Genomic DNA, 13,893 nt, shown 5'->3' with positions numbered 1-13,893 from the left:
AGTGAAGTACTCATTATTTGTTTCCTATTCTCTCGCTGACTTACATTACACAATAAACATTAAATCCAACTTAGTGAAGTACTCATTATTTGTTTCCTATCCTCTCGCTGACTTACATTACACAATAAACATTAAATCCAACTTAGTGAAGTACTCATTATTTGTTTCCTATCCTCTCGCTGACTTACGTTACACAATAAACATTAAATCCAACTTAGTGAAGTACTCATTATTTGTTTTATATCCTCTCGCTGACTTACTTTACACAATAAACATTAAATTCAACTTAGTGTAGTATTCATTATTTGTTTCGTATCCTCTCGCTGACTTACATTATATGTTTATAGAATATTTTTACATTAAAAAATCGTTTCCTGATATTGTTTTATCATAAATTTAATTATAAATAACTAATTACACCATAGTGTATTTGGGTATCTATTACTATGAAATTGATTTTTAAAGTGCGTTATTTTGTATTACAGTTACACTTGTTCAGAAGTTGTTCATAATTATGGATCTATTTGTATTACTTATCAGATTTTTATCGAGCTCGGGACTTACCGCTGCAAGAGCTGATAGAGTGTTTTATCAAATACTGGTCTTTGATTGGTCGGTAGCCAGAACTGAGGGTAGTAAGCAAAACTGACTGTAGTTTGGCCATCGTTAAGGTTATTGTACACTCGTATATCGTGAGTTTTGTCCCATTCAGTCAGGGTTCCGTTTATACGCTCCATGACATAATGCATCATCCCTCTGTTGGTAGAGTCTCCGATAAACAGCAACTATAGGAATAATTAAAAAAATGGACACATACGAAAGACTGAGATAGTTAAAACACATGTAAATACAATTTAAGATATAAATAGAGTATAAGCCAACAATAGTTGAGAGTTAAACTACTCTAAAAAACACAGTTGAGGGGATTAAACACCTAACATGAACATCATGGAAGATCGTAAGAAACGCGTACAAACAAAAGTTTAAGAGATGAAACAGATTTACATAGACACTGGTTGAAGGAGTAAAAATATGCTCAATAGGAAGATATATTTCGGAGATTTACAGAATTACGGAACAGCAGTTGATAAAACAGTACATATACTCTGTATGCACCCATTGTAACGTTTAGATAACACACAGAAACAAGCGGGTAAAATTACATAGATGTAACCTGAATAGAAGGAAACCCATGCAAAGAGATATAAGTGCTGATTGCTGTTAGAAGAAACACTAAAACAAATTAGCTTGAGGTAATGGTTATAAAAATTAAGCTTATTAAATATAAATTGAGGTGGTGATACAGATTATGTTACATCGAACGCTCCATCACTTTAAAACAAACCTAAGTTAGCATATCTGAGTGAATGTAGTACACAACGTTTTGGTATGGGCGAAATAAAGTTTGCTATTTGATTTTTATTTTTTAAAACTCTCAGTCTAATAAACGAGATACCAACGTTATAATGCTACACAACCAGTGAGTGACGAATTTACTACTTAACCATTTTCGAACACTCCCTTCTCACACACTGAATGTTGAAGCGAGAAGAAAATGAACTTACATTAATTCAATTTGTCGTGACCGTTGTGCACGGATTTCAGATTTAATGTAAAAGCGCCATATTTTAACTAAAATCGTTACCTGAAGGAAAATTCTAATATCCCCAGTCGACATACGTGAAATGTGATAGGTGAAAAAACAAAATAAAATAAGTAAGTATTTCCAAGGCCTAAAATAAAGCGTATTATAAACTGGTGTGAGTTTCTATATCTTAAAAATCAGCTGAAATTCAAGAAGTATAGAAAACGAGTTGTTGGAGTTCAAAAGGAATCTTACGTTACATACATATTTCACTGGATGATACGAAGAACGAATTCCTACTGATATTGATGGTTTCTTTGCCTACTTCTAGATGGAAAGGCGTGTTTGTAGAGGGTAGGGTTTTTCCAGTATTACGTTTACGTGTAAATATTGAAAGAACAATTTATACTTTAATATAAACACCGATTAATTTAAGGAGTACAATTTTTGGTTTGAAATTATTGGATAATTCAAACTATATATAGATTTCAGAAGAATAACTTAAGGACCACAAGCGAGTCATTTTTTTAATAAATTTAAATCGGTAAGCCAATGAGAGTTCTTTTAGATGAAGCAATTATAAAAGCTTTTGAAATCTCTATTATCTAATGATTGAAACAGTTAGTTTAAGGTCAACTTTGTCCTAGAAAAAATCCAAATGGTAGTAGTGAAAGATACACTGTTAAACAATTATAATGAAAGTATCAAGCCATAAATCCGAAACTCTTAAACAAAATACACAATCACTGTACTTTTTAAACTCAATATCAAACATATATTGAGCCATCTCATAACAAAAAAACATGTAACATGTTTCGAAATAATTCTTCTCGAAAACTTGGTTGCTGAATAGCAGTGTGATAGCAAGAAAAGTATTTAGACATATCAAACTGGAATATTATTCCTTAGTTTAACCACTATTACCAAAAGCGATCTTTAGTAACAAAATAGAAAGACTTCTGATAGGAAAGCATTCAATGTGTACTTCGATCACATATAATATGGTGTTTGTAAGAAAATATAGGGAGTACTAAGATACAAGTTTAAAATACACGAAAAACCTATAAATAATTGTCGTTTTAAAATTATAACTTTGCTTATAATACATTTTAATGTCTGAATAGTTTGACTGCCATGAGAAAATGTTTCAAGTGAAAACTTTTCTAGAATTACTAAATTGGTGAATGGGACTAATGTGCTTGCCTTAGGCCCAATACACTTCGTTACTTTAGCTGCTCATTAGGTTTGACGTTAGCAAAGTTTTAAAGCTCTTGATATTCTATATGAATAAAGTTTAATCCTTGTTATCTTTCACAACTACAGTTTAAAATAATTGAAATTTTACTAAATTATTTGGTCCGGCATGGCCAGGTGGTTAAGGAGATCGACTCGCAGTCTGCGGGTTCGAATCCCCGTCACACCAAACATGCTCGTCCTTTCAGCCGTGGGGGCGTTATAATGGGACGGTCAATCCCACTATTCGTTGGTAGCCCAACAGTTGGCGGTGGATGGTGATGACTAACTGCCTTCCCTCTAGTCTTACACTGCTAAATTAGGGACGGCTAGCGCAGATAGCCCTCGTGTAGCTTTGCGCGAAATTCAAAACAAACAAACTGAAGTATTAACTAAAAGACTAGGGTTAGGGTATATAAATAACTAGACTAAAATGGCTAGAGCTGAAGAAAAGAAGAATATTTTTCTTAAAATAATAACATTTATCAACACTTTGTATTCTTAATACAAGTCTGTTGAAATATTTAATATACATTTCATATAAAATTTCAAATAATACAATTGATTGTATAATAACCAAGTACGCCAATAAATGTCTGTATTTTAAAATAAACACAGAATAATATTTTCTATACTCGCACAAGGGTTAACATATGCAATATAACAGTGTAATATTTATTGAATGTTTTTATTAAAATTACCAGTTTTAAAATAATGAATAATATGATTTTAATGTTCTTCACGGACAAAGTTTTTACAGTACACTGTTAAGAACTTTGAGATCATGTTTGAAAACTATGAAATACTCCAATAAACCCACTTTGAAGAGGAGTGAAATAGAAGTAACTCAACATTGAAAGTTGATGTAAGGGTTTACGAGGAACTTTTTTTTTGAAATCGCAGAAACTTGTGCTTAATCAAGAATAAGAGCTATTTGAAATAGTTGGAATTGTTTAAACTAACATTTTGCTTGTTCTCACACATTACACAATTATTACAATTTATTATCTTTTGTGCAAAAAGAAAAAAAAAGGAATTACATACCTTTTTCTTGGCAAGACACTGTGATAGAAGATCACGTGACAACAAGGGATAACGACAGCTATAAGGGTTCCATATTGCTTCTCTCCAAAAGCATGAATGTTGATTCGCACACGACCTACACGGCAGAACCCACCGACCTAAATATGAGTAAATACGAACGTTTTATATAAAATCTCTACCCAAAAAGTCTTCTACTCAGTTGAATAATGCTTCCAAGTCTCAAAGTTACAGTTTATGAAACTAAATTTAAAATGATCATTAACATCTTTCAATGTCATAAATATGAAGTCCTCCCACTGATTGAAGTAGCCCCTGGTGATAATTACTGTTCAGTTTTTACTCTTCAGATAAAGTAACAACTAGATATAGAGTTGTACTGTTGAGATAAAGTAACAACTAGATATAGAGTTCTACTGTTCAGATAAAGTAACAACTAAATATAGTGTTCTACTGTTCAGATAAAGTAATAACTAAATATAGTGTTCTACTGTTCAGATAAAGTAATAACTAAATATAGTGTTCTTCTGTTCAGATAAAGTAATAACTAAATATAGTGTTCTACTGTTCAGATAAAGTAACAACTAGATATAGAGTTCTATTGTACAGATAAAGCGACAACTAGATATAGAGTTCTATTGTACAGATAAAGCGACAACTAGATATAGAGTTCTATTGTACAGATAAAGCGACAAATAGATATAGAGTTCTATTGTACAGATAAAGCGACAAGTAGATATAGAGTTCTATTGTACAGATAAAGTGACAACTAGATATAGAGTTCTATTGTACAGATAAAGCGACAACTAGATATAGAGTTCTATTGTACAGATAAAGCGACAACTAGATATAGAGTTCTATTGTACAGATAAAGTGACAACTAGATATAGAGTTCTATTGTACAGATAAAGCGACAAATAGATATAGAGTTCTATTGTACAGATAAAGTACAACTAGATATAGAGTTCTATTGTCACAGATAAAGCGACAAGTAGATATAGAGTTCTATTGTACAGATAAAGCGACAACTAGATATAGAGTTCTATTGTACAGATAAAGCGACAATAGATATAGAGTTCTATTGTACAGATAAAGCGACAAATAGATATAGAGTTCTATTGTACAGATAAAGCGACAACTAGATATCGAGTTCTACTGTTCACATAAAGTAACAACTAAATATAGTGTTCTACTGTTCACATAAAGTAACAACTAGATATAGAGTTCTACTGTTCAGATAAAGTAACAACTAGATCGAGCTCTACTTTTAAACTAAACAGTTAACTAGGTATAGAGAGTTACTACTGCTCAATCAAAGTAAAACGTAGATTTTTTTTGTCCCAAATGAATTGGGACGTAGTGTTTGGTTTAAATAAAAGTATTTCAAAAATCTGCTTAAGAAATCACACATAAAAATGGATGGAAATGTAAGATATAAAAGTCTGGTGTCTGTGGTTTAATACTCTTAAATAAAAGTGATTTTTATATAATTTCTAGTTACAACATACCCAGGCGAATCGGTGATGTTAAAGTGGCGCTTTTTATATGAGAGAAGTTTCAATACATCACCGGAAAACAAACAAACATTTGCACGAAGACCACCACGGGTGAGAAGAAACTAATGTTCATGTATTGATCGTGTCAGAAAAAAGTATCCATGAATTTATCTTTCCAACTATCGCACATATCAACAAAAAACGATTCAACGCAAAAGGGTCAATAATAAAAAAAAACATCAACTTTAAAACTAAGCAGATAAGAACATTGACATCAAAGAAGCCCAAGAATTGATGGTTTAGTTAGTGGAAGAAGGACTCCATTTCTTGTTTTATACGAAACGAATTTTCCAGTTCTGTAGTAGCTCACCTAAATATCATCAGTTCTTTGTCTTATCTACAGTTTCGCCTTTTACTGATGAGGTTTTCTAAATTCCCGTTTTCTTATTACTTTTTCCTTAAAGGTACGACTTTTATGAGGTGTCATTTCTCTTGTTCTACACAGTAGCCATAAACGTTATATAAAACATAAATGTTCTAAGCAGTATGTCTTACCAGTGGTAAAATAAGTACGTCAAAGTGTCAATGTTTAGAAAACCTTACACACACATATAATGTCAACAAAATAAAACAGTTTAATCACACTGTTTAACACTATTAGTCATTTATATACTTTAATACGTGAAATCTTTTCTGACAAAAAATAATTTCGTGAAATGTGTATTGTAAGGAAGGAGGACTGTAAAAATTAATACTCGAGAAGTGTGTTACAGAAGTTATAAGTACTTCAAAACAATTTCCATTTGTATGTAGTTTTATGAAAATATAGAAGAAAAAAAAATACTGGCTAACAGTCTACAATTAATGAATAGCTCCTATTATATTTATTTTTGAAGTAATGGGTTTATCGGACACAAACTGTTAATCCGGGGGTTCATGGTTCGCGATCCATTACCACAAGAGTGGCGGTCAAATCTCATTAGTTGATAGGACAAGAGTAACCCAAGGATTAGTAGTGGGCGCTGTTGGCTAGATGCAATTCCTTTAGTGTCTATCAGTTCCAAATTAGGGACCATTATACATAAATAACTTTTGGGAAGCTCAGCATAAAATTATGAAATAAACTAGACAGTGATGTAACTAGAAAAGATGTTCCCCTCGCATAAAAAGTAATTAGACCCTCCACATTTACTCTTCTTGTCAGGGCTTACGGGTCCCCTTTTGGTTCGCCGCCCCCATCTCTCCGCAATTACGGGGGCATACTTAAGCCACTGAAGCTAAGCCTGTATAGAAATATAAAAATAAAAAGCTTCTGATAAGATGGCTTTAGTCTTTCATAATAAAAAGCTATATTTATTTTAACATAAATATTGCTTTTTTCTTTCGGTTTCAAAGTTGGTGTATATTTCGTAAGGCAACACTAGCTCTACATTTTCACATTCACATTGCACATTTTAACCAACCTGGTGCATCACCTTCACCACAAGCTGGCAGATCTGCTGCCTTCTCCATGTATGTGATCCAGTTAGCATGACGTTCTTTCTGGATACCACAAGGTTCATTGGGAAAAACCTGGAGATCGCACTCCTGTAAACAAACAGATATTTAAAGATGCAGAAAAATATAAAAGCAGTTATCTTTCAACAATATCCAATCTACTTTGGCACATGCTAACTTGAAATTTGTATTAGGACGCCCTACTCTTGAAATAAGAATAAGAATGATAAATAATGAAAAAGGTAGATATTTATTCTGATTACAAAATGGAACTAACAAAAAATACGTAAAACTATTTCTGTTACAATAAGTTACCGAATATATTCATCAATAAGATGCCAAACGTCTATGAGTTAGTAGACATAGGTGTAAAAATGTTTAGATGCAACAAGAATCACTGTACTACATATAAATTACAGCTCAGCTTGCAAAGGATTCGTTTTGTTCTTCTCAGACACGAAAAGACAACAAATATTTCACTATTGAAATCATATTGAATTTTGAAAAACCAACACAAACCTGCTTTAGACTACACACTTGATGTGGGAGTTCCGGACTAAAGGGCGGTTCATCATGTGTGACAGACAGACGATAGACCAATAAAGTGTAAGTGTTAACTACCCATGGCTCAGTATGGGAAATGTCCACAACCAAGAACGATATCCTATTTGGACCGACTCCAAGTGTGTAGTTGGTTGGTCTGTAAAAATAAATAATGAACACTCAACTTAAACACTAACACTTACGCTACAGAGTTCAATATTCATATCAAGGTCGTATACAGCAGAGGGATCTAGAGGGTCAGGATCTCCCCTTTTTTTCTGAGAAAGTCATAGATAAAAACTAGAATGTAGAGAGACTGTGCTACCTTGTCTGCAAAGCTTTGAAATAAAGAACAGTTATTCTGTAAGTTTAATGAAAATTGGACCGCTGTATCCCTTATAGCTGTTACTTTGAAAACACCAAGTGATATATATATTATTATTATTAACTAACGTATTATTAAGGAATTACGTGTATCATTGCAACTAGGTCTCTAAATTATTCTGTATTCACCTTGCATATTATTAGAATTTGAAGTACTTCTTGCCAATACGAATCTACTGATTGCTTGTTTTGACTTGTCGTGTTTTTGATTATTTATAATTTAAAAGTTTTTAAAACAAGTGTTTTCATGAACATTTAGCTGAAAATGGGATATACCTGGATGGTCCGTATTTATCATCTATCCGTACTTCTGTCTGACAGTTCTGGCCAAAAGCCCATACTCTCACTAAGAGCTGATCGTAGGACACGTTAGCAACGTAATCCGTCACAAGAGGAGAAAACGCCGGCGTTATGATCAATGCTGGTGACACTATTATCTGACCTACGTACGGCATAGTTATCGGATCTAGAAAAGAAAAGTACACTGTATTAATTGAAGCTTAAGTGTTATTATACATCAATTCTTCTCTCTGCAGCGCCTAAAGATACTCTAAAACACAAATTTTTATAAACATGCACGTATCTAGAATTAGAACATTTAAATATCGCGTGTTCTTATTGAATTAAAAAACAACAACATAATTAGACTCTCACTAAAATCTCAAAATTACGTTGACAAGATAATATAATTTCGTTTTGGTTAGTTTCATTTTACATGTATATGTTTTTGATACCGTAGATACATTTGGAGATACAAAAACATTAATAAGCGGTATCTGACGCTTTAACTAAATCAAGGAGTGATGTGGGTGAATCTTGCAAATTAATGTGATATTTGTTAATTGTTAACTCTGCAGTTTTATCGACATTTGCGGAGAAAAAGTAAAATTAGAAAACTTACCATTGCTACACTTTCGGTTTGCAAATTGACCTAGAAAAAAAGAATGAAATATATTTGGCTATACTATCTATTAGATCGACATCTACGTGTTTTTGTTTTAATATAATGTCCTCCTAATCCTTCTTGGATAGTTTGAAGTAGAAACGTGTTTCATGTCTTACGTTTTGTTCTGTTCACTCTTTTAACATAATAGGATTCTAAAAAATGGTGATTAGTATTTTTACCTTAAAACATAACGAATTATTACTTTAAGTCTGGAGATTAAGTTTTAATGACGAACTTCTCCGCCGAATAACAGTCACCGATTCAGGAATAGTATATATAAATATTTATAAAGAACGATCTGTAGTTTTTTTTACTTAGAACTGTGAGAAAATTGTATCTTCTAAATAGTGTAGGAGACATAGGTTCTTGACAGATAGATATTGCCTGGAAGGATCTATAAATAATCAATTATTTATTTGCTTACCATGCCAGAACGTGAAATCATTTGAAACGGTGTGCTGTATTTTTTTCCTGTGCCTGTCAGCCTGAGGGAATGTAAATATGTTACACAGCGAATCAGTTTATTTCAGCTTTTCTCTAGCAGGAGGCAAGTCGTGAGGCTATAAGAAGTGTCCTTTTATTTTAACGCATTATTTGTTGTCAATATTAGAGAAGTAAATAAGGACTTAGCATAAGAAGCATTCTAAGGAGCCTCCAAAGATAAGAACCTGAATTATTTGTTTGTAAGTGAAAAACACAAAATTATAAAGAAACTGCAATCAAAATAAACGAGTTACAAAGCGTGCTTAAAGGCAGTCAGTCCAAGACAGAACAAAGCAGATAAAACAAAAGAGCAGTTTACATTCACGAAAAAAGGGAGAAAGGTTATCTTGTTAATAAAAAAATATGTAGAAAAAAACATTTTAGAATATTGTAAAACATTATTTGACAAAGTCTGTGTGTGTTCGCTTATAACTCGCGAACCGCTGGACCGATTGTCACCAAAACTGGCATGCACCTTCAGGTCCTCCACCGGATAGTGACATTTGGGTGGGACGGATTCAGGTTTATTAGTGAGAATTAATATTTAAGTGTATTAATATGTATTTGCATGTACAAAGAGATATTCGTAGTTTATTAAAATGATTGTTTGTTTATAGTTAAGCACAAATCTACACAATGGACTATCTGGCCCAGTTTCTAGCTTTGTAAGTCCGGAGACATACCGCTGTGCCACTGGGGGGCTATAAAAATGATTTGCATGCACTTATATACTGGTATGTCATCGAAAATGCTGGACATTTGACAATGTAATATAGGTAGAGTAGGAAAATAAGTTTTTATACAACGAAACTGTAAAACAATGCATCTAAAAAAACACAGCATTTCGAAGAAGATAGACTTCAGTCTTCCTCACGGAGGAATAAGCTCGCACAACGGAATATTTAGGACAGTAACAAACTATTCAACTAATCAAGTGCAACGTCCTTAGCCAAAAGTGGAGGCTAAAAAAAAAAAGAAGAAGGAATAATCCAATCCAAGGGCCACAGCGAGAAAGGTGGAGACATTTCTGGTATCGTTATCAATATGATAAACAATAATTTGATGTTGGCGTGGGGTCACAAGTCCAAAGTTCTCAAGCTCCCGATCCCACCCCGCTAGAAAGGTGGCCGAAGAACTGAAACCATAGCAATCTCGTTAGGCCATTCACCCAATGGAGAACCCGTGGAAAGTTTCTTAAGATATGTGGTCTAAGATTGAACTCGCTGTTCTTCGCATAACTTTGTTACAGTGAAAATTACGTAATCGTTTCTATCCGGCTGTCCTTGATCGACGAAGGAGGAAGCAGGTTACAAGGTTACAACCTGGAAATTGTCTTTTATAAAGTGTGATAAGATCGGACAACCTGTTTTTAAATGAATAGATGTTATGACAACTCACTATATATGCACTTTAATAAATGTTCATATGCGGTGATATACGTTCATATAGGTCAGCACATATTATGATGATAAGTCAGTATGGATTAGATGGGCCAGTATGTGTTTTAGTAAGCCACTATGCGTTAAGATATATGTGTTCATCCATGGTACTACCATTCCTCGTATTTATAATTTACTAACCTGCATAAGAGTCTGTGTCGTCCTGAACGTAAGATTCTTGCTTTTCTGAAAGCTGGTTCATTAAGGATGACAAGTTCATCCCTCTCCTGCAATAAACAGAACAAACTACTAGTAAAGCGAACAAAAAAACGGCAACAAGAAACAACAACAAAACATCACTTGTATCAATCACAGAACAATATAATAGATTGAGGTTAGTTTGTTCAAATCCTACAAACTTATTTTCAAAGGTTCAATAAGATGTACAAGGATTACATAGCTAGCAGAAACATTTTCATCACAATTGATTATTTACATAAGTTTTTAATAACATAGTTTGTTTCAAGTTACAAGGAATAATAAATAACACGGTAAATCAAACATTTTAAAAGTACTTTAAAGTTAATTCATTTATCTACAGAACATCGAAAATGTTGTGCTTTTAAAAATAAGAGCATAAGGTTTAGTTTAATAAATTATGAGCAAGCTCTTTTTACATATTCAAAGACGAAAACTTGTCGCACGTTCATAAATGAACCTTAGTAGTTTAGTTCAAACCCTGTTCTGTGTCTAAGGCCGGTACTTTCCAATGAAACAAGCGGATGGGAATGGTAAATAATTCCTTTCCTGGACAGAATGATGCTAGCCCACCGAATCCTTAGCTAACAGCTAGGTATCCATTATACAGTTGGACAGACTGGAACAAGTGGGGTATTGCTTAAGGACACAAAAGCATGATGCGGGTCAACTTCGAACTCACAACTATCCGATTATGAGTTTAAAACGGGAAACCACTGAGCCACGCTGTCCCTTAATAATCTAAGGTAGGGATTGTTTTATGTTATACCACGATCTGATTCAACATATAATTACTTCAACTATTCATAAAAAAAAATCTGAAATACGTTAAACTGTCATAGCATCCTTCAAACCATTGGAGATATTCAGGCATGCTTACATGACGCTTAGCAAAGGTTATTTCGAGATGGCAGCAAGTAAAAAATGCGAGCATATAAAAGAAGTTAAGCAAAGCTCAGCTTCTCGATTACAGCTAGTCAGAATGTCTGAGGTAAGTTTATACTTGTGAATTACATTGGCTTCTAGTATTCTAGTTTTACGCAAATGACAGAATTTCTTAACGCATGACCAGCTTTAAGTTATTGTACGTATACACTAATGTTATTTTTATTTTCTCATAGTTAATGTTGTACATACGGTCATTAAATACGGTTTAAATTAGGTTTCACAAGAAGATCACCGACAGACAAATCTTAAGATCACTGATGAAGAAATCAATACTTTAAAACTATATATTTCATAAGTAAAACATTTTTATAAGAAAAGTGAATATTGTGTATTTGTATTTTATATTTATGGCAACACTACTGAAGGTTATTTACCACTGTCCCTAATTTTGAGCTATTGACCAGATGGAAGACAGTCAGTCAACAGCACCATACATCTCACTATCCACACTAAGGGATTCAATGTCACTCTGATATTACACCCACAAATTAAAGTACGGGGATTATTTTATTGTATAGCACCGATTCGAACATGGCTCGTCAGATATGAAATATACAGCTCTACCACAGGGCCAGTCCGCGCCTAAACATAGTGTGGCCCAACATGACCAGGTGGTTAAGGCGCTTGACTCGCAATCTGAGGGTCGCGGGTTCAAATCCCCATCCCAACAAACATGCTCGTGGGGGCGTTATAATGTTTCAGTCTCCAAACCCAACAACAGCAACATACAATATAGAACCACTACTAAACGAAATAGAACTATTCTGCAATAAGTGGAGAATTAAAATAAATGCGCACAAAATACAAGTCATATTATTTACAAGATCTAGACGGGACTCTCTTACAGGTAGAAACTTCAGCAAAATTCTTAGGGATTACATTTGATTCAAAATTAAAATGGATACCACACATTAATAGCATAAAAAACCAGAATTTGGAAAAGAGTGAGTTACGTTAGGAACCTGACTGGTAACAAACAAGGAGCTTCATCATTAAACATATTAAACATTTAAAGAACATACATAAGACCAGTCGTAAAATATGCCTGTATAACATGGATAAATGTATCAAAAACACACCTCAACAAACTACAGCAAATACAAAACTCTATTTTATCGAAAAATATAGAGACCCACGATCAACAACTTCTGAATTTCTACAGAACTATTCAAATATGCCAACCTTATCAGACAGACTCCTTACTTCAATATTGTAAGAAAAATATTAATAAAAATGAACTAATGAGCAAACTAGAGAGTTACATAATACATGATGAACCAAGCCCTAAGTACCTCCCCCCTCTAAACATCATAAATAAGAATCTTACAGACCAAACTGAATCCTAGACACAAACGTAGCTCTATTTTAAAAGGGTTTTGTATGTAAAAATATGATTATGTGTGTGTGTATATGACTGCTAAGTGGAACTGTATTGTGAACACAGACTAATAGTGCGATCATACATAAGTGAAGCTAGTGAAAATATACGAGTTAATATTACCCCATGGCACGAAAAGGGTATGTTAATTAAAACTGCGTACAATGGACAAAGTTTAACATACTGTGAGTAATACAACAACAACGTAACAAGTGTTATTACCTTGGATTCAATAACATTACAAACAAAATAACAATTACAGAGAGGGAGGAAGAGGTCTACTCTGAACCTGACCCTCCCTGGTCCAAAACATAAACATCGTGTATCGGATGATTGGGAAAAGAAGTACACATTTAGGGGCAAGCTTAGATAATATTTCATATAACGAAAATTTCTAAAACATTACGAAGTTAAAATAATTTGTTCTGCCTGAGGAATCATTTTATTAACCATACCAAGTATATTCCATTTATCAATTGTATCTTAAATGCGTGCATTGTTCTGACTGAAAGTGAGAAATAGCAATACAAACTAAATAACCGAAGGATGTGGGCTTTAACTGAAAGTCAATTTGCCAACTAAGATTAGAATCAAAACAGCTTAGACTGTTAACTTTCGGCCCGGCATGTTCAGGTGGTTAAGGCACTCGACTTGCAATCTGTGGGTCGCGGGTTCGAATCCCTGTCCCACCAAACATGCTCGCCCTTTCAGCCATGGGAGCG

The 13,893-nt window shown here is 33.6% G+C and overlaps 1 protein-coding gene across 5 annotated transcripts in view; it reads right to left on the bottom strand.

Annotated features, from left to right (window-relative positions):
* LOC106472414 (cadherin-like and PC-esterase domain-containing protein 1) overlaps positions 1-13,893 on the bottom strand; it is a 188,017-nt gene that overhangs the window by 8,282 nt on the left and 165,842 nt on the right. For all 5 annotated transcript variants that reach the window (XM_022401816.1, XM_022401824.1, XM_013933065.2 and 2 more), the window contains 7 exons: positions 10,789-10,874; positions 8,681-8,710; positions 8,056-8,245; positions 7,372-7,552; positions 6,819-6,942; positions 3,863-3,999; positions 565-785 (listed from right to left, as the gene is read on the bottom strand). In XM_022401816.1, the coding sequence (XP_022257524.1) occupies positions 565-785; positions 3,863-3,999; positions 6,819-6,942; positions 7,372-7,552; positions 8,056-8,245; positions 8,681-8,710; positions 10,789-10,874 (969 nt within the window). The remainder of the gene's footprint in view (positions 1-564; positions 786-3,862; positions 4,000-6,818; positions 6,943-7,371; positions 7,553-8,055; positions 8,246-8,680; positions 8,711-10,788; positions 10,875-13,893) is intronic.

Source organism: Limulus polyphemus, unplaced genomic scaffold (genome assembly GCF_000517525.1).
Source record: "Limulus polyphemus unplaced genomic scaffold, Limulus_polyphemus-2.1.2 Scaffold120, whole genome shotgun sequence".
Taxonomy (NCBI): Eukaryota; Metazoa; Arthropoda; class Merostomata; order Xiphosura; family Limulidae; genus Limulus; species Limulus polyphemus.
This window is presented reverse-complemented; position numbering and strand designations above follow the sequence as displayed.